The 21,669-nt window shown below is 43.3% G+C and overlaps 1 protein-coding gene across 2 annotated transcripts in view; it reads right to left on the reverse strand.

Moving 5' to 3' along the window:
- The window catches only part of AEBP1 (AE binding protein 1), a 39,259-nt gene extending 37,281 nt beyond the window's left edge, over positions 1-1,978 (reverse strand). The window contains exon 1 of one of the 2 annotated variants that reach the window (XM_032229055.1): positions 942-1,978. In XM_032229055.1, the coding sequence (XP_032084946.1) occupies positions 942-1,200 (259 nt within the window). In that variant the 5' untranslated portion in view covers positions 1,201-1,978. The remainder of the gene's footprint in view (positions 1-941) is intronic. The other variant, XM_032229054.1, reaches the window with a different exon arrangement.
- Between the last annotated feature and the right edge of the window lie 19,691 nt (positions 1,979-21,669).

Raw genomic sequence — 21,669 nt, forward strand, 5'->3', positions numbered from 1 at the left:
GATTGTAATCCAGCATCTTCAACAGAAACCCTGAGTTCCTAGATAACAGTAACATAGCACTCCTGGATTGGGACAGAGAAGGAATGAAACACAAAACTTTCCTAATAAAATATTAGCACATCCAACTTTCAGCGTCTTCCACTTAATAAGTGAGCCTTGATTATCTTAATTTACTGTCACTGTATTTAGGGCAAGAGAAGGCTGTGACACAAAACTTTCTTTACTTTCACCAATGGATACTGTTGTGGAAAGTTTAAAATTCTTCATGCATCATGCTACAAAATTTAAATGTGGTTTGCTGACTATGAGAGAATTGGCTGGGTTCACATATCATGCAAAACACAGGAAACGGGGATACTTTGGCTCTCCAGATGTTGGATTAGAACTCCAACTATCCCAGCCAGCAAAAAGAGATGCTGTGTGTTACATTTCACAGCCTCAAGAAGGCCACAAGTTTTCCATGCCTGGATTAAAACAACAACACTGAGCTCAGAAGCTGCAGTGGCTGGATTCCCACAGCAGATCAATCAAAATAGATTATGACTTAATAAAGGAACTCGCCTGTTAAGTCAAGCCACTGATCAACTGCCTCTAATCAAAGGTTGCCAAGTCCAGGGGGCAAAAATTAGATAGCAGCAACATAACTCTTTGTTGCCACTAAAGATTTTTGCAGCCCAGATATATGAGAAGCCTGATCTAATCCACAGTATTCTGAACAGCAGTTTCTGCAAGTCTTTCCTATCATTTCTCTATCCAAATGAAAACTTAGGATTTACTTCAGGTAGAACAAGCAACATTTCTCAAGCTTGTTTAAATTTAAGATCAGAATTCCAGCTGGGGAATTCTGAGAGTTGAAGTCCACACATCTTAAATTTGCCAAGGATGAGAAATACTGATTGTAGAGGAGGACCAATGAGATAGGATGACATATGGGGTCTCACCTTCTTCGACCTCAGTTGGAGCTTTCCCTCTTTCTGCAGGATTCAGGTTTCCTTGATTTTCGGGAAGCTCCTCACCAACAGCCACCTTCCCTGTTTCTGGACCTTCTGAGTCCTCATCCACCTCTCCCAGGAAGCCTTTCAAGAATTCTTCAATTTCATGGTCGGTCAACACAGACTGGGGTTCCACAGGACTGGGGTTCCAGAGACACAAGATTCCCACCAGCAGGGAAAGAAGCAACGGGGGGCCATCACCTTTCATCCTGCAGAGCAGATGGAGTGCAATGGGAAGCCAAGGGCCTTGGAAGAAAGGAAGAGGGAGACTTCCAGATGATCTGCTATCTGTTTTTTTTCTGGTATAGGAAGTGTCTTCTCATAGAAGCCACAGCTGAGTGGGGAAGAGGCTGGACGGGGGGGGGGGGGGGGGGGGGGGGGGAGAAGAGAAGCACCAGCCCCAAAATAGGGTCCAGGCACTGACTTGCAGAAGGGAACGAGAAGAATCGACCAGAGGCTCGTCGGAAGAACGAGGGAAGTCGGTGTTGGCAGAAGAAATGCAGGGTCTCCTCCTCCCAGCTCGCCCTTGAGCTCCAACCGAGCAGCTTCGGGGTTGCAGAGTTCAGCGGGCGACGGAGGGACTTGCCAGCAGTTCGCGCCGTCCAGTCTCGTGCGGCTGCTTCTAACAGAGCCCAGGGGCGGAGGGCAAGCCGGAGCGGCGAGAAGGCACCGCGCCTCTTCCTCCCTCGCCCGTCCCTTCGAGGTGCCCCCTTCCTCGCAGCCTCCGGCCAGTCCTTTCGCCCCGGGAGCCTTCGGTCCTGCAGCGGCAGATGGGAACGGGGGACGCCGCCGTTCCGCCCAGATGCTCTTGCCCCGAGCTCGGTCCCGCTGCTCTTGGAGATCAAATGCGGGGTGGGGACCAAGGCACCGGGAAGGGAGGGAGGGAGTTGCTGGCAGCCGCGGGGAACCTCCAGATCCAGTTCGAGCAAACGTCGCCGGTCTCCTCCCCTAACTGCGGTCGGTCCCCCTCCCCGATCCGATCCCAGCGAAGGGTGGGTCCCGGGCTGCTTCGCCACGTGTAGCCAGCACAGTTCAACGCCACTCCTGCGTTGCTGGCTGGGGCTGCGCGGTGGGTTTCCTCCTCTGCCCCCCAAAGGCGCCCAGGGAGAGAGGGAGGGAGGGTCGCTTAATTCGCGGGGGGGGGGGAGAGGAGGGGGTCTGCGCCCGATGCCTGGCATTGCTTGAGGGAGCGGTGTTTTCTTTCCTGGGTGGGGGGCTTATGTGATCGGGAGTGCCACATAAATGAAGGATGGAGGAAGGCCGAGACAAGCAAGAATCTGCCTGGCCAGTCTTAGTTTTAGCCCCATGGAGCCAATCTGAAGCTTCTAAAGAGTAGTGGTGATAGAACCCAGCGGTGGGAGGAAAGCATTAAGAAACTGCCATGTATCAATTCAGGACATATGTCAACCTAGCAGATAATTAGGTCATGTCTGGCTTACCCATTATTTTCCATGCCCCTGAACTGTTTGCTCAAATTGGCAGCAATCCTGCTCCATGCAGAAGTCCTCTATCTGTTTGCTTAATCTCCTCTCTATAGAGGCCTCTTCACCTCTGTTCACTGGATATAGGTTGTCCTCGAGTTACAACCACAATTGGGAACAGACTTTCTGCTGCTAAGCAGGGTGTTGTTAAGTGTGTCGCGCCCGGTTTCATGATCTTTTTGCAATGGTTGTTAAACAAGTCACTATAGTTGTTAAGCGAATCCGGCTTCTCCCCCACCCCCCATTCACTTTGCTTGTTGGAAGCCAGCTGGGAAGGTCACAAGGGGTGATCAGATAAGCCTGGGGATGCTGCAACTATCTTAAATACATGCTGGTTGCCAAGTGCCCAAATTCTGATCACATGACTGGGGATGCTACAATGGTTGTAAGTGTGAGGACCAATTGTAAGTCACTTTTTCGGTGCTGTTGTAGCTTTGAGCGATCACTAAACTAACGGCTGTAAGTGATCTGGTCTACCTGAACTGGTTGTGGAATCCCTGGATCTCTTTGGGTCAAAGATGAGCTTTGCCACTGAGTGGTGAACACTTTTGGATTCAGATATTGCTGCCAATTCCGTGGCACGACAAAACCGCGGTCCACTAAAGCGCGCCCGATTAAAGCGCGTCGCTGACATCATCAGCAGCGCGACAACAGCGACCGTGGAGAAAAAAGGGCGCTTTAAAAAGCGCTTTGAAAGCAAGCCGATTCAAGTTAAGGTAAGGGTTAGGTTTAGGGTTAGGGTTAGGGTTAGGTTAAGGGTTAGATTTAGGGTTAGGTTTAGCGTTAGGTTAAGGGTTAGGGTTAGGTTTAGGTTTCGGGGGGTTAGGTTTAGGTTTAGGGGTTAATTTTAGCTTTAGCGCTCACAGCGTGCTTTTTTCGTCGCGCTGTGATGACGTCAGGTACGCGGTTTCATCGAGCGCGCTTTAGTCGAACGCAGTTTTGTGGTGGAACCGCCAATTCTCAGGACATGCCGAGAATAGCATATGCTTTTCAACTGACGGACCTCAGGCCTTCTTTTGTGCTTCCCCAGAGTCCTATTGACGGCTTCAGATCCATTACACCGAAGTATTGTGCAACAGGCGCTGTGTCCTTCCAAGAAGAAACTGGCCACAACGCTATGATTTGTGGCCTCCTCGGTGCTATACTTTTCCATCCCACACTTGCAAAGACTTTGCTTTGCTGTGCATTTTTGCCACATGCAGACCGCAGGCTGCCATTTACATTGCACACAGCCTCATTAATGGCATCGGCCTCAAAAGAGTGGGCGACTCAGGCTTAAGGTTCCATGACTCGCCGTTGCAAGGCTGAAGCCACTGCCAAGAGAACATCACTAAATAGATTCTGGATCATGAAAAGAAAAAAGTTCCAACATGGTTAGCAGATCACAGCTAACAATGCTCCGACTGACTTTAAAACTACATCTTGTATTGTAGCAGAAAGGCAAAAATCACTGCAATGATGTTCCCAGGCGTCCTTCAACCATTGTTCCCTGTTGGACTTCCAAAGTCATGTTTGGAAGAGAAAGCTTCTCTGAGATAGCTGCGGGGGAAACTGAAGCAGAAATGTAGTGGGCAGTTAATGAGATAAACATTCTTCTCTGCCTATAACATGCACCCATTTTAGCAAAGAGAAGGACTTTGGTAAAGAGGATCTGGACTTGTGATGAGCAAGGAAAATTTGTCTGAAATGGTACATGGCTTTCTACTTGAGCAGGGGGTTGGACTAGAAGACCTCCAAAGTCCCATCCAATTCTATTATTCTGTTATGTTATTCTGCTGGAGAACAAAAAGCAGAGTAAACAGTAGGGACTACAGACACCAACCATCTAACATCTAGGCTTACATCTTAGATTGAACTATAGTTTGCTTTAACCCCACTTGTTGAACAAGCTATAGTAGTTACTTTCAAGTAGTAGGCTGTGGCATTATTATTTACATTCATCACAGCTTCATACTGCAGGCTAAGCTAAAACAAGCCACATTGGGATTAATAAATTGTGTGAAATAATGAACTACTTTGTCAGGTTCCCTGTTGGCAGATTCAAGGAAAGTTTCAGAATGAAAGTCTATGGAGATTCTTAAGACATCCAGGTCAGGTTTGTCCCAGAGATGCTTTTTTCAAAAGGCAATTGGACTTCCTTTGTTTTCCTTAAAGGCATTTCACTTCAGTTCAGAACTGAAGAAGTTTCTTGGATTAGAAGCAAAACAGCTTCAAGGAAAAACAAAGAAAGCCCAGTTGCCTTTGAAAAAAAAAGCATCTTTGGGATTTCAGAATGAAATAACAAAAAAGAGACACGGAATCAGAGGTGGGTTCCTACCAGTTCGCACCTATTTGGTAGAACTGGTTCGTCAATTCTACCAGTTAGAAGAAGTTCCACCAGTGGACCCAGAAAGCAGGCCACACCTACAGAAGAGGTTCCAAAATTTTTTGAAACCCACCACCGGTGGGTGTGTAATGTCCCACAGTTATCTATGCATTAATAATGATCTAGTAATATTTCCTTATACATTTTAGGGACCTTTCCTTACATAATTGGTGTTTTCTTTCATACTTTTGGATTTCTAATTTTTGTTTCCGTTAGTTGGCAATTGCTAAAACCAATCCCACATGAAAAGGTATTCAAAACCTTCTTGATTTTAATTGTCAATGTATTTATTCCTGCACATTGTAATATTTATTCACTTACATATCTCTGTTTTTCCACTGTTGTGCAAACACAATTCCAGCAGCTGCTAACATGTGTAAAATTAAATATATATTATACTTCCTTTCAAATAGCCAACAAAATATTTCTGGTTTTAATTCCATATCTTGCTTTACGATTGCTTCTAACCACTAACTTCTGAATAGCTACTTGGACCTAAGTACTAATTCATAATTTCACATCCGGTCACATGGGCGGCAAGCCACTCCCATCCGGTCACATGGGCAGCAAGGCACTCCCATCCAGTCACATGGGTGGCAAGCCACTCCCACAAAGGAGGCCACACCCAAATAGTAGGTTCCAACAATTTTTAAAACCCACCACTGCACGGAATTGAAGGCTATGAAATGCAGAAACAGAAGTCAGAAAATACGATGAGAGGAACGAAAGACTATTGGACATTGAGATGACTCTTGGAGTCTTGGCAGTTTACAATCTCTTTCATCACAGAAGAAATGATTTTTTATTGCTTTTGAAAACTCACACAAACAAAACAATTTAACTTGGATCTAAACAAAGACGAATAGGAACACTGTCCCGTGTTTTGCAGTTATGAATGACATTTGGATCCATTTATACTGACATCATGAAAGTTATTAAATGGATCCAGCCGCAGTTATAAATTGGAAGGAAATACAATGGCATGACAACATTAATCATGGGATGCAATGCCTTTTATCTGCGTAGGCATTGGTCCACCAGACATTTTTTAATGTAGTGGTAACCTCCTTGGATCGCTGACATAATTTCTTGTGACTTGTACTAATCCTTTGCAAATGGTGCTGGACATGGTTTTGTTTATGTACAAAACTTTAGTGCCATAGTAATGACAAGAATATCCTGGTAGATTAGGTTTAAGATCTACTGCATCTAGCATCGGACTTCAACAGAGGCCTGTTGCATGAATCTGAAGATAACAGCAATGGTTTCCCCCTCATTAGAACCACCACATAATAGCAATAGAGTTATATACCACTTTACAGCACTATCTAAGCAGTTTACAAAGTATATATTGTCCCCAACAACCTGGGTCCTCATTTTTACCCACCTTGGAAGGATGGACGGTTGATTCAACCTTGAGCCGGTGAGAATCGAACTGCTGGCAGTTGGCAGAATTAGCCTGCAATACTATATTCTAACCACTGCGCCACAGTGTCTCTGGAATAAATACAATATTTTACCACTTTAGGCAAAAACTCTCTTAATTCTCTCACTTTCTCATTTTCTCATAGCAAAACCAACAATCCATAAACTAAATAGCAACATTCAATTTCTTATCATGATAATCTTCTCAGATAGTCAACTCAAATTGCTTTATGGAAGGATAGCCAACATATAGCCAGTTCTGTGAACACCCATGAATGGACTAATTTTCCTATTAAGAGTTATGTTGTGGCTGAAGTGTGTTTTTAATAGGCCCAAAAACTGACATATCCATGAAGTCGTACAGTCAAAGGAGCCTCCTTGTTTGAAATGCACAATTAGGTGATGAAGAGAAGCAAGCAAGCAATTGCTATTAACAGCTGAATTGGGGGACCTTCCTCACAGAAGTCTTTGAAAACAATTTCCTTCTAATCAAGAACAGAAGGAACGATATATACTAGGTTAGATACGATGTGTTAGATTTCAATGTAATGCGATTTCACATGTATACTGTTTTTCTTTAATTTCTCTGTAAAAATAGGATAAGTTAAGTACATTGACATATAGTGGAAATACACCAAGGGGAGGAGGAGTGGGATAGAAGAAAGATGGGGAGAGAGGGCGGGAGAGAGGATGGGAGGGAGGGTGAGAAGGAAGGGAGGGAGTGGATCGGGAGAGAGGAGTGGTAGAGGGGGAGGGGAAGTAGGGTAGAGGGGGATGATGGAGGGAAGATAGAAAGTTGGAGGGGGGTGGAAGAAAGAGGTGTACAGAGAGTGGAAGAGGTATATTGGGTTTCTATTTTGGGGGGTATTGTTGACAAGAGGAATTGCTGCGATTATTGTTTAATGTTGTATGGCTCCGGCTATGCACAGTATATATGTGAGTGTATGAAAATGAAAAAATGGAAAATAAAAACCTTTTACACACACACACACACAAAAAAAGAACAGAAGGAACAGCTACTTTTAAGCAGCCAAGTGGAATGGAGGTGAAACCCAAATGAAACCTCCATTCCACTTGGCTGCTTAAAAGCCTCAAAATATTAAAACCCAGACCTGAGTTTTGTTCCCTTCCCTTCCTTCTTCAGTTGGGATCAGAGGTGGGTTCCTACCAGTTCGCACCTATTCAGTAGAACCGGTTCGTCAAATCTACCAAACCGGTTAGAAGAGGTTCCACCAGTGGACCCGGAAAGCAGGACACACCTACAGAAGAAGTTCCAAAAATTTTTGAAACCCACCACTGGTCCTTGGATATGATTATTCTACACTATCATGCTCATATGTATAAAACTCAGTGCCTCTGTGAAAGGTAAGGATGACTGCTGCGTTTGTGGTGCAATCAGAACATTGCGTGTGTTGAAGTTGTTTTAACACAAACCAAAGATGCCTTTTAAAAAACAAGTTTACATCATATTCTCATGCATGCCAGTGCTGTGTGTGAGGTAATTTAAGGTGGTTCTGACAAGTGTCGTCGGCATCTTCATATCCGGTCACATGGGCGGCAAGCCACTCCCATCCGGTCACATGGGCTGCAAGCCACTCCCACAAAGGAGGCCACACCCACAGAGTAGGTTCGAACAATTTTTGAAACCCACCACTGATTGGGATATTTCCTTTTAAACTGCAAATCAGAAAGCATGGAGGATGGGTGGATGGATGGGTGGACAGATAGAGAGATAGAGAGATAAATAGACAGACCGACAGACAGACAGATGCTCTAATCCGTTTGTCTCTAGCTAAAAATTAGCTGCCATTGAGTAGGGTTCAGTTCATGGTGACTACATGGAAAATGTTGAAAATTTTACCTGAGTAATAACCTGTAGTTCTTCCAAGGACATTTCACAATCTTTTTGATCCCATCCATCTATTTTATCCATTGTCTTCCCCCATCTCCTATTTCCCTCCACTATGCCAAAGGGCTTGCCCATTAATCTTTTCAACCACACAGGTCCAATAGATGAGCATTGCTGGCTGAAAAGAATTGTTCCTCCGTGTTTTGATTTTTTTAAAAAAACGACTAAATGAAGCTGTCCCACGCAACAAATAGCCTTGGCTCTGAATGAAAGCACTCCTTCAACCTGCTCAGTGAATTCCAGTGCAACATGGAAAGATTTTTACTCAGTGCTCATGAAATGTGACTCTATTTTCCACAGATGCCCCATCCTTAGCATGATTCCCATATTGATGTAGAACTATACCTTCGAGATGTCACTCTGCAGAAGGTTTTAACTGGAAGAGTGTGCAGAAAACGGGATAGGCTGTGATAGGCTGACCATTCTCTCCTTTGTATTTGTTGAGTTAGTTAAGTAAGTCCAATATAATTAAAAGAGCTATATTGACATGCAGCCATATTATTTTGCAGTGTGGGAAGTTATCATCCAGCCCTCTCCCTGAAAAATGAAATATCCTAGGAAATATTGAAAAGGCAGAATATTTATCTGGATGTAAAAAAAGAAGCATGTTTTTAAAAGACAGAATAGTTGCCTGTAGCTTCTTGCCCACCCCCACTTTGTCAATAGGCCCATTAAGACTTTGCATAATAAAGACTTCTCCATTGCAGCTGCAGGGGGAAGGGATATTACTCAACTCTCCACAAGGCATCTGAGAACTCATCTATGGATTCAAAACAGCCTAGAGAGTAGCCCCCTGCATGGCACCATAGGAGTCTGACAACCAATCAGAATACATTTTTTACACAGGAACAGGAAACAGAGAGGTGGGACTAAACAGGGTATAAAAAGCCTAGCAAGCCCCTTCCTCACCCCTTCTCTTCTTCTCCACCTACGTTGAACCATGTGATCACCTTTTCTGTACAGGGCTCAAGCCACGTGGCCCTGTCCAACAATAAACCATCTTTCCAAGCAGCCTCCATGTCTCCAGTGTCTTCTTCCCCACTTGGAGCTGAACCCAGAAGGACATTTCTTTTAACAGCAGGATAGTATTTCCCAAGCTGGAGATCTCTCAGACAGCATAGTATTCTGAGATCTGTAGTTCTAAAACATCTGGAGGGTTGAAAACTGCTCTAGAAGTGAAGAAGCATCTTGGATGAGAAGCAAAACATTTTTAAAGAAAAGACCAAGAAACTCCAACTGCCTTTCAGAAAAAGCACCTTTAGGAAAAAGCATACGTTATTGTAGATGTTTAACATTCAAAACTATTGGCTAGCAAGGAGTTAACAGGAAGTCTTCTCTGAGGCTGGGGGTGGGTTGATTACTAATATTAACTGGGCTAATGATGAATTGTTCTGGCTTTAATTAGAAGCAAAGAGGATATTTCCGTCCAAGCATATCCTCCAAACTCACAAGGAAATGAACCTAAATAATGTTGAGCTTTGTTTGATGATCTCATTGATAAAATAGTTTTTTCGAGGACAAGCGTGGTTGCCTTAAACTTTACTTGCATGCGGAAGAGTCCTCAAAATGTTGGTGATTCCAGAGCAACTTTTTGCTACATGGAATTGAATACAAGTAAGGAGGGGAAGGCAGCCCACACATTCTTACTTGAAATGACTTAGGGTTTCCTACCTGAGCAGGGGGTTGGACTAGAAGACCCCCAAAGTCCTGTAGGAAGTTATCACCCAGCCCTCTCCCAGAAAAATGAAATATCCTAGGAAATATTGAAAAGGCAGAATATTTCTCTGGATATGAAAAGAAACATGTTTTAAAAGACAGAATAGCTGCCTGCAGCTTCCTGCCCATCCCCCTTTTTGTCAATGAGCCATTGAAGCCTGAGCTAGTCCACTTTACATAATAAAGAGTTCTCCCCTTCAGCTCCAGAGTGATGGGATTAAGGCATGATAATATTGGCCCTTTACCCAACTCGCCACATGGCATCTGAGAACTCAACCAAACCTGGATTCGAAACGCAGCCTAGAGAGTTGCCCCTGCATGGGCCCATGGGAGTCTGACAACCAATCAGAATAGAAGATCAAGATCAAAGGCCAGAGAGGGCATAAAACCAGGGACTCAGCTTCTCTTCTTTGCTTCCCTTCCCTTCTCTTCTCCACCAACATTGAAGCATGTGATCACCTTTTCTGTTCAGGACTCAAGCCATGTAGTCGTGTCCACCATTAAAACCATCTTTCTGTTGAAAGAAATGTCCTTCTGAGTTCAGCTCCAAGTGGGGAAGACGACACTGGAGACATGGAGGCTGCTTGGAAAGATGGTTTATTGTTGGACAGGGCCACATGGCTTGAGCCCTGAACAGAAAAGGTGATCACATGTTTCAATGTTGATGGAGAAGAAGAGAGAAGGACTGAGGAAGGGGCTTGCTAGGCTTTTTATACCCTGTTTAGTCCCACCTCTCTGTTTCCTGTTCCTGTGTAAGAAATGTATTCTGATTGGTTGTCAGACTCCCATGGTGCTATGGAGGGGGCTACTTCTCTAGGCTCTGATGAGTTCTCAGATGCCTTGTGGTCAGTTGAGTATATTATCATGCCTTTCTGTAGCTGCTGGTGAAGTCTTTATTATGTAAAGTGGGCTAGCCTGGCCATCTTAATGGCCCATTAACTGGGGATGGGCAGAAAGCTACAGGCAACTATTCTGTCTTTTAAAACATGCTTCTTTTCACATCCAGAGAAATATTCTGCCTTTTCAATATTTCCTAGGATATTTCATTTTTCTGGGAGAGGGCTGGATGATAACTTCCCACATTTCCAAGCAGCCTCCATGTCTCCAGTGTCTTTTTCCCCACTTGGAGACGAACCCAGAAGGACATTTCTTCCAATAGTCCCTTCCAGTTTTGCTATGCTATGCTATGCTATGCTATGCTATGCTATGCTATGCTATGCTATGCTATGCCATGCCCATTCTACTTATGGGGTCTTGCTATTTTATCTTGTATTTTTTGGGAGTGTCTGCAGGACTCAGCTGATCAAGGCTTGGACATTGGCTGTGGAAGAGAAGCTGTAGATCTCAGTCTACTTTCTGATATATCGCCAATTAAAAGGAATAAGGACTGAATGTGATGCACACATCTAACTTATGCCTATGAAAATACAACCCACGCATTAATCTAAACACCTGGATTCCTGCAACACACATATTTGCAAGCTGTGCAAATCCAGCCCCTGGTGTGTTGCTTGAACATGCACATCAAGAGCACAGAGGAATTATGCAGAAAGGAAATCTTGCTCTGATCAGATCTGATCAGACTCCAGCCTTCTTTTCCTTGGGAGACCCTGAAGCAAAATACAAAACTGAACATCTGTTCCTGTAAGGGACAGCCCAAAGAAGTCGTCCATTCTATATGTTTCTGATGTTTTCTATACCACTATGACAACTGGGACCAGTGGTGGGATTCAAATAATTTAACAACCGGTTCTCTGCCCTGATGACCAGCTGGGTAGGTGGGGATCAGTGGTCATGTGACCGGGTGGGCGTGGCCAACTCAACATCACTCAGGTTGATGGGCGCTTCGCCTTAGCTGTTACAATGTAACAAGGGTTAACTGGAGAGGCAGTTTCTGTAAGCAGGACAATAAAGATTAGGCTAGAAACAACACCAGAATGTTTCCTTCCTGCCTTCTTTACAGGATTAGCCCTGTAAAGTGGGGAAAAAAACAAAAGGAGATTTCTTCCAACAACCGGTTCTCTGAACTGCTTAGAAAGTTAAGAACTGGTTCTCCCGAATAGGTGCGAACTGGCTGAATCCCACCACTGACTGGGACCCACATTTTCAGAAATTGACAGCAGTTTGTAAGGTATTAAGCTTGCCTGCATACAGACAATTCAAAGAGGATCAGTAGTCAGGTTTCTTGTGCAAAGGTTTTCATCTCTTCCATCACATCAGAACTAACGCCCCATTCCCCACCCCCTATTAAGCAGATTTCTGGTATCAAATGGTTCTCAAAATATCATGATTTGCAGCAAGCCATAGTTTTACATTTCCACCAGTGCAATTCACACATTGAGCTTCATAGATGTTTTGTTCCATTTTTCTTCACTTGAATATACTTGGGGTGGATGGAAAACGTAGGTATTGTAGGTAGAGAGAGGTGGGCGGTGGTTAGAGCCCTTTTTATGGGCTTTAGAAGGAAATAGCACCACCTTGTGCTGGCTGACTGCTATAACTTCCCATTTTATCCAGTGCATAAAGCGGGGGGGGGGGGGGCATATCTTTTGTCTTCATCAGGATGTCATTTTTGGGTACAACAGTAGAAACTGTCTGAGATTTGGGAGAATAATGCACACAAAACCCCTTATGAGAGATAAATATTAGTTGTAAAGGATAGAAGAGCCGTAAGCCGAGAGTTGGAGATATTGGAGCTGAACCTAAGAGATTTGAGGAGCCTTATGAGCTATTGTGCTGCAGTATTGTGTAAGCTTTGGAAAATAACTGATTTGGCTTGATAAGAGGCATTGATGGGAATGTTAATGCTCAGAACCTGCCAAAGTTGCTTGGAAATTACAAAACAACATGAGGTTTTTATTATATTATTCCAGTTGTTCAAAGTGGCTTTGGAAATATCACTGTGCCATTTGGTAGTATCTTAGTAGATTAATCTGCTCATTGGAAGTCTGTCTTAGGATGTGAATGGTCTTATGGATATTAAGTGGATAGTTTAAACGTTATAAAAAGCAGTGTCACACGTGATATTATAGAATGAAGGTTGGCATGAACTTAAGAGACTCAAGGTCAGGTATTTTGTGGGTGGAGATGGGAGTAACTTTTATGTCTGCGGGACATTTGGCAGGCTAAATCTTTCCACCCCTTTAATTTCCTACTCTGCTCTAGAGCAATAGACAGGGACAATGTGGGCACTTACACCTAAATTCCTCTTTCTGGCACTATAGGGAGTAATAAGAAACAACTGATGAAAAAAAATGTCCTTCTGGGTTCAGCTCCAAGTGGGGAAAAAAGACACTGGAGACATGGAGGCTGCTTGGAAAGATGGTTTATTGGTGGACAGGACCACATGGCTTGAGCCCTGAACAGAAAAAGTGATCTCATGCTTCAATGTTGGTGGAGAAGAAGAGAAGGGCTGAGGGGGGGGGGGGGCTTGCTAGGCTTTTTATAACCTGTTCAGTCCCACCTCTCTGTTTCCTGTTCCTGTGTAAGAAATGTATTCTGATTGGTTGTCAGACTCCCATGCAGGGGCAACTCTCTAGGCTGTGTTTTGAATCCAGGTTTGGTTGAGTTCTCAGTTGCCATTTGGTCAGTTGGGGCCAATATTATCATGCTTTAATCCCATCCCCCTGGGGCTGAAGTGGAGAAGTCTTTGTAAAGGGACTAGCTTGGCTTTCTTGATGGCCCATTGACAAAGTGGGGATGGGCAGGAAGCTACAGGAAGCTATTCTGTCTTTTAAAACATGTTTCTTTCTTTCCACATGCAGATAAATATTCTGCCTTTTCAATGTTTCCTAGGATATTTCATTTTTCTGGGAGAGGGCTGGGTGATAACTTCCTACACAAGAAAGGGGGACCAGATCAATAATTGACAATGGGTCTCTCTTGGAAGCTACCCAGATTTCCCAGGAGTTGAAAGCACATCACACTGGTGTGCCCCTTTTGTTTGCAAAGCTCAGTTTGTGATCAGGAATGCAGAGGCCATCCAAAACTTGTGTTCTGCATAAGGAGGCCTAATAAAGAATCAAATGGGGATTATTGTGTTTTTTATGAAGGAGTGCAGGCAAAGCTTCCAAGAACAACATAACTCTTTCGTCAACACATTATGTAAACAGATTATGAAACAGGAGGAATCCAGAGGTGAAAATCAAAAAAGATGAAGCAAATGATTTACTCAGGGAACTGAGACCCAAATATAGAGAAGATTCTCGAGCAATCCCAATCTTTTCCAATGGAAAACTCAAACGTTTTAAGAATCTTTTGCCCTTAGAGTCATACACCATTCATATTTGGATTAGATGATGCTCAATTTTCTGTTCAATGCTGGACCTTCAGATATCCCAAGAAGAAGCTGGTTTTTCATCAATTTGTAAATCTGGAATGGGCAATCCAACCTTAACCACAACCCTCAAATCTTAACATCACTCATGTGAATGAGAATCCCACCTGCTTCAGATCATTGCTCCTTCCATGGCAACCCTCCAGCACCATAAAATTGCCTTCCTCTTGGATTGTCTGAAGTAACTTTTCCTTATTGATTTTTTTCAGAATTGTTATCCACTTTGCAAGATTTGCCTTAACCCAGCCTTCCAGATGTGTTGGACGTAACATCTATCACATTTAATTAGTGATGCTGAAAAGAATGACAGCTATCATCATAACCATATGGAAGTCAAGAAGTCAGGGAAGGTTGCTTCAACACAGCCAGAATTCAGGGAAATAAACAAATGTCTTCCTCAATGCTATCCTAAAATGTTACTAAGCCTGAATGGATTTACAGGACCCTGGAAACTGCTGGCTTCATTAGTCCATTCATTCATTCCATGAATAATCATGGAAAACTGGACAATAGGCCATTCTGCCAAGTTGTAAAGTTTGAAATGCAAGAGTTTATTTTGAAAGGCTAATAGCTTTTCACTTTGGAGAATAATTCATATTGTTTCTTTTGCCTCTTATAAAAACTAATTTGTCTTCTCCCAAAAGGGCTTTTTCAAAAGGCAGCTGGATTTTATTTTTTCCTTGAAGATGTTGCACTTCTCATCCAAGAAGCTTCTTCAGCTCAAATTCGTCTTCTGTTTTCTCATAATGGCCAAATCCAGCTGTGCTGCATTTTCAGGCCTTTCTGCTAAACAAAACTCATAAACCAATATTTATATAAATACACAGTTTATAGGCCACACAACTCTCAATAACTCTGGGTGGCTTACATTGAAAGAAAGAAAAAAGAATACAAAAAGAAGAATCCCGAGCAGTCCTAGAAGTGACATAAAGCCAAAAAAAAGCCTATCCAACTGGAACTCAACCTTTGTCCTGCTCTAGCGCCTGGGAAAATAAAGTCTTTAATAGCTTCCTGAACGTCATCAGGCTGGGAATCATCCAGATCTCTTTAGAACGTTAGAAATTAGGACTCTCACAGAACACACAGACACACTAAATAATCTTATTCTAGATTTCTATTCAGATGAACATTCATATCAACCAGTAACTGTACATGCAGATCGCTCGTTCTCCATGGAAAAAACTTAACCCTTCTGTTTCAGCTCCTGATCAGCACCAGCAGCCACTCATCGGAGGATAATTGGGTTAGTGTTTAGTTCTCCCAGGAGATCCACCCTGACATGGAGTTCTGAGTAGTCCAGCAAGGGTCTGTGTGTGTGTCTGTGCATACATTTCATTAAGGTGCTGCTCTCTGTAGTGATCAACATTTTTCTACCCTTTGGAGGAAAAAAAACAAATTATAAGAGAACTTTTATACAAATTAGGAGGGGGAACATGACGAGGATTCTGCATTCTGGAATTCTGATAAACAACCCCTTTATCTGAGCTACCCGAGAAAGTGGCCTGTTTATTCTCATGATGTGTCTCTTTGTGTTTATGAATAAGTGCACACTGGGAAGCATTAAGTGGGCTGCACATGTTCCGCTCTGGGTCATGTACTTGGGAGGGAAGAGGCAGCTACCTTTCCAGCCATTGCCGAGCTGTGTCTCCCATAGGATGCTTTGGGGAAATGGTGTCTCTGTGTATGTGTATTTCATAGCTCTGAGCCAAATCCAGCCTATTTTCAAAATTGGTGTTATGTTTGCCAGCATTTCTCTGTGTAGCTGTTCTCTTTTCCAAGTGTGACCAGACTGAGTCAAAAGTCGCTTTAGGCAATTTCTTTCCAACATTTTTCTGGAATGGGAAGCATAAAAGGGAAATAAAAACAAATCCTTTCCTTCTAGGTAGAGTTCCTAGAATTCAAAACTTGCTTGCTTCCCTCCCTCCCTCCAATTCTCCGAATAGATTATTATTCTTAGTTCAAAGGATTTGAAAAACCAAGCAAACAAACATACAGGAATGAAGAACTGAGAGAAAAGAAGCCATGCAGATACTGAAATAATGCACAGATTAGAGGGCATTGAATCCAGCATCCCAGACCACAAATGAGATGAGCTGGGTTTCTGAAGCACTTTGCAAAGTATTAGAAGTTTGGGGGGCACAGCTTTTCACCTTGCTCCTTCTCCTGCTCCCACATGTGTCCTTCCTTGATTTACAGTTGATCTTTGCTGGCTGCACCCCCATCTGGTGCTTACAAAGGACAAATGATGGGTGGAGGAAGAGAAAAACATTCCATCTGACTCAATGTATCTGTGCCAACTTGTTCCTTTCCTTCTTGATTTGCAATCACAAAACGTATTATCAATCTTTTGGTGTTACATGCCTACAAGTAGAACATATAGTTCGAAGGTTGGCCTCTTCAACTCCCAAGAGCCTAGTCAAGAAGGTCCATGATGAGGAATTCTGCAATCTGTATTCATCGACTTCAGGACAGCAACTGATCTTCTATCCTGAGATAGTTAAACTCTCTTTCACTCTGATGAGAATTGATAGCATTGGATCAGGTTACTATCCTTTGCACAAGTATCAGATTGTTGCACTATCTGAGGAGGAAAATAAGTTGATCTAGACATTACCTATGCACAGCAATAGTTGACACTCTGGACTCACACAGTGCAAAGTCGAAATGTAGTTTGTCTGTTGGTGGTTTAGGATGATGTGCAAATTCAGCTACTGTGGTTTGTAAACCATGCTTTAGGAGCTCAGCTAAGAAGCCACACAGAAACCCAATAAACTCTGTGGCATTTCCAAGAGCTATGACCTCTAAATTTCTGGATGGGTAGTGAAGAAGCATAATAAAACACAGCCAGGAACTGTTGCAGAATGGTCTATAAAATTGAATCGAATCTAGTTCCTAGTGTAGTACTTCTCAACTTTGACAACTTTAAGAGGTGTGGGCTTCAGTTCCCAGAATTCCCCTGGCTTCTGGCTGGGGGATTCTGGGAATTGAAGCCCACACATTTTAAAATTGTCACGGTTGAGAAGCACTCTAGTTTTCTCAGCAACAATAGAGCCACAGTGGTGCAGTGGTTAAATGCAGCACTGCAGGCTACTTCAGCTGACTGCAGTTCTGCAGTTCGGCTGTTCAAATCTCACCAGCTCAGGGTTGACTCAGCCTTCCATCCTTCCGAGGTGGGTAAAATGAGGACCCGGATTGTTGTTGGGGGCAATATGCTGACTCTGTAAACCGCTTAGAGAGGGCTGAAAGCCTTATGAAGCGGTATATAAGTCTAACTGCTATTGCTAATAGAGAAGTGCTTTGACATTGAGATTTTTTTAAACAAAGGACTTTCATTCAGTACTCAACATATGAAGGAGAGGGAGGGATCATAATGAAATCCCAAGTCCCACTTCCTTACTCTCTGCAGTTTAGCCCAGATACATTTCCTTGCATTGCTTCCTTAAAGCCATAACTCAGGGGGTGGTTACTTTCCTACTGTTTTCTATAAGTGGAAAATATGCAGTAAGGACCGTCACAAAGAGGAAGAAGAAATGGGAGCAGAGTGGGAATTTATGGGATGATTTGTGGCTCTCACTCAACTCAACCCCCCCTCCTCGACTAGAGCACTGGTTGGGGGAAAACAGGAGAAATGTCTATATGGCCTTGAGGAAAAGTGAGATAGAAATCTAAAACATTAATCTGTTAGAAGGGCAGGTGCTACGGACATGTGTTACAGATGGAAAAGTTGAAACAATTGTTGTAGGTTAAGTAGAAATGCAATTATCATGGCAGGGAAGACCAGTGAAAGTGTGAATTGTACCTTTGCTAAGCATTTTGAGGTTATTGTGGACCTGATATGAATTGCCTAACTGCCACATTTGCACACTGATATTGCAATGCACATGTCATGCCCTCGTTAAATGCTACCTTAATGTACCTGCTATCCCGTTAGCCTTTTTTTTGTCTTTCAAGGGCATTTGGACTGAACAATTTTTCAAACAGAAGCCCCTTTGACTAAATAGCAAGAGCAAGAGCAGTTAGACTTATACCACTTCATAGGGCTTTCAGCCCTCTCTAAGTGGTTTACAGAGTCAGCATATCGCCCCCACAGTCTGGGTCCTCATTTCACCCACCTTGGAAGGATGGAAGGCTGAGTCAACCTTGAGCCGGTGAGATTAGAACCGCTGAACTGCAGATAACAGTCAGCTGAAGTGGCCTGCAGTACTGCACTGCGCCACCTCGGCTCTTCAGACTAAAGGACTAGGGTTTGTGATACCCTGTCATCAAGATCTACGACTCAAGAGCTTTTTGATCATAAAGCGAGCTAATTCCTATACAACACACATTTGCTTCATATATTGTGGTAACCAGTTATGAGAGAGACAGGGAGAGCTGAAATTCTGGAACTTTGGGATCTGTAATGCAAAACGTCTCTCAAAATTAAACGGCACATAGACTGTACAGTATATACATTTTATTGCTGCCACAAGTTAGAAATGGGAAACATGTCTTAAAATTAAAAATAGACTGCCATAATTGCATTTTATTGTTGGCAGCCAGATACAAGCCCCCAAAGTAAAATTTTAAAATGCAGTGCTTTTAAAAGGGTTTGGACCATAGCAAGAATGCTTTAAATCTTCATCAAGTTTTAGGAGAATTTTATTTGCAAAGGAGATGGTGCCTACTTCTCCATTTGGCAATTGTGTTTAAGAATAAAACGGGGTTTCGTAGATTTTTCACAACTCCAAAATCAGTCTTACTCCACACGCTGATTCATTGGTACTCAATGAACAACCAACCCACAACCACACACATGGCATCCTTCCCTAATTCATGTTGTCTGGATGCCACATCTGGAAGGCACAATGTCTGGGAAGGCTTATTGTGATCAATAGATTATCATTGATAATGATTCTTGGGTCAAATATTTACTGCAAGACTTCTTAAAATAAGATGTATGTATTTGGGAAGCCAAAGGGAATATATATATATTACTTTCGCTGCATGCTTAAAAAGATGGGTTTACCCTTTTATCTGGAAGAAAATGTAACTTTGTGACTTCCACTCCAAACACAGCTTCTTAAATTACTACTTCCTGCAGCTGTTTTTGCTCCATAATAAAACTAGACAGGAGTCCTGTTCTTATTTAATGCTTGACTGATACAACAACTCATTTGAAGCGCATGTTTTGCTCTTGGAAATGTGTCTACCTATCTTCTGCTCTCTGTGTGGTTCAGAAGATCCTGGAAAGCTACTAGTTTGTCCTCCATCAGTTGTACGATATGTAATGGGGGGCAGGGAGCAATTCTATATTCTGCTCCTGGATGTTGAATGTTGTCAGTGACAATAGCAGAGAAGTAACTTTCTTCATCCAGCTCAAAGGGAGGTTAAATTAACCAGCAAGAGGGAAGATCAAAGGCATTTTCAGTTCAACTATGAAAATAACCACAAGGAAAAAAAAAATAACAGACCATTCTTTGGAGAAGTGCTCTGAGTTAATTTCCAAAATCCCATAATGCTTCTCCTAGCCTCTAGCACGATGGAACATTTTGTTCATCTGATTCAACCAGGCTGATTATTTTGTCTTTAATAATGAACACATTGTTAGATTTGCTGGCCAGTCATTCCTTTTTAAAAGCAGATGGATAGTTTATGGGAGAGCATCCTATAAAGAGCATCCTATAAAGCAACTTATTCAATTGGGTGCCTTCCATACATGCAGGACAAAATCTCCCCACAGACCAGAGGACATCACTGGGCAATAGAAGGTGAAATACAATGTGTATTTGGGTTAGAGAAGGCTGCTCTAAGGATAGATCCCCTTATCTGTCCTTATCTAATAAGGCCTCTATTGCCTGCTATTAAAACAACAGCTCAATTTGCCATTGTCCCAAGAAAGGTGGGATTGGAATCCACATACAGGGAGTCTTTGATTTATGTCCAGAACTGAGAGTAGAATTTCCATGCTAAGTAAGGTGGTTAAGTAAATTATGCTTTATTTTTTTGCCATGGTTGTTAAGGAAATCACTATAGTTGTTTCCTCCTCCACCTCCTCCTCCTCCACCACCACCACCACCTCCACCACCACCACCACCTCTTCCTCCTCCTCCTCCTCCTCCTCCTCCTCCTCCTCCTCCTCCTCCTCCTCCTCCTCCTCCTCCTCCTCCTCCTCCTTTTGCCATTGTTTCCTTTCTAGACCTCTGAGAGAGTGATTGCCTGAAAGTCACCCAGCTGGCTTCATGCCTAAGTGGGACTAGAACTCTAAAAAGGTAAATGTTCCCTTTGCACATATGTGCTAGTTATTCCTGACTCTAGGGGGTGATGTTCATCTCCGTTTCAAAGCCAAAGAGCCAGCGCTGTCCAAAGACGTCTCCGTGGTCATGTGGCTGAAGGCGCACGGAATGCTGTTACCTTCCCACCAAAGGTGGTTGCATTTTTTACGTGCTTTCGAACTGCTAGGTTGGCAGAAGCTGGGACAAATAACAGGAGCTCAATCCTTTATGCAGCGCTAGGGATTTGAACCGCCGAACTGCTGACCTTTCTGATCGACAAGCTCAGCGTCTTAGCCACTGAGCCACCATGTCCCTCTAGCTGAGGCCTTCACCACCCCACCAAAGGGACTCTAAGCCTTGTTTAGCTATCCCAATGGTTGGCAGCCCCCACTATATTCTGAGTGTGTTATCTGCCCATAGTCATTCTGTGAAGCCATTACATGGCTGTTTGCTTCGATTTAGCAAGTTGTTTATTAAACACTGTTAAAGAACCGAGGTGGTGCAGTGGTTAAATGCAACACTGCAGGCTACTTCAGCTGACTGCAGTTCAGCAGTTCGGCTGTTCAAATCCCACCAGGTTCAAGGTTGACTCAGCCTTCCATCCTTCCGAGGTGGGTAAAATGATGACCTGGATTGTTGTTGGGGGCAATATGCTGACTCTGTAAACCGCTTAGAGAGGGCTGAAAGCCCTATGAAGCGGTATATAAGTCTAACTATTGCTATTGCTATTGTTCAGTAAACCATGGTTTCTGAATCAACTTTTAAGGTCCTAAAGCAGGTTTTAACCAAGTTTGGAGTCCCAGTGCTGCAGTTCAATACAATACAATACAATAGCAGAGTTGGAAGGGACCTTGGAGGTCTTCTAATCCTACCTACCTAGGCAGGTAACCCTATACCATTTCAGACAAATGGCTATCCAACATCTTCTTAAAGGCTTCCAGTGTTGGGGCATTCACAACTTCTGGAGGCAAGCTGTTCCACTGATTAATTGTTCTCACTGTCAGGAAATTTCTCCCTAATTCTAAGTTGCTTCTCTCCTTGATTAGTTTCCACCAATTGCTTCTTGTTCTACCCTCAGGTGCCTTGGAGAATAGTTTGACTCCCTCTTCTTTGTGGCAACCCCTGAGATATTGGACCACTGCTGCTATCATGTCTCTCCTAGCCTTTCTATTCTGGGTGCAGGAGTCGAATCTC

The sequence above is a fragment of the Thamnophis elegans genome, chromosome 13 (assembly GCF_009769535.1).
Source record: "Thamnophis elegans isolate rThaEle1 chromosome 13, rThaEle1.pri, whole genome shotgun sequence".
Lineage (NCBI taxonomy): Eukaryota > Metazoa > Chordata > Lepidosauria > Squamata > Colubridae > Thamnophis > Thamnophis elegans.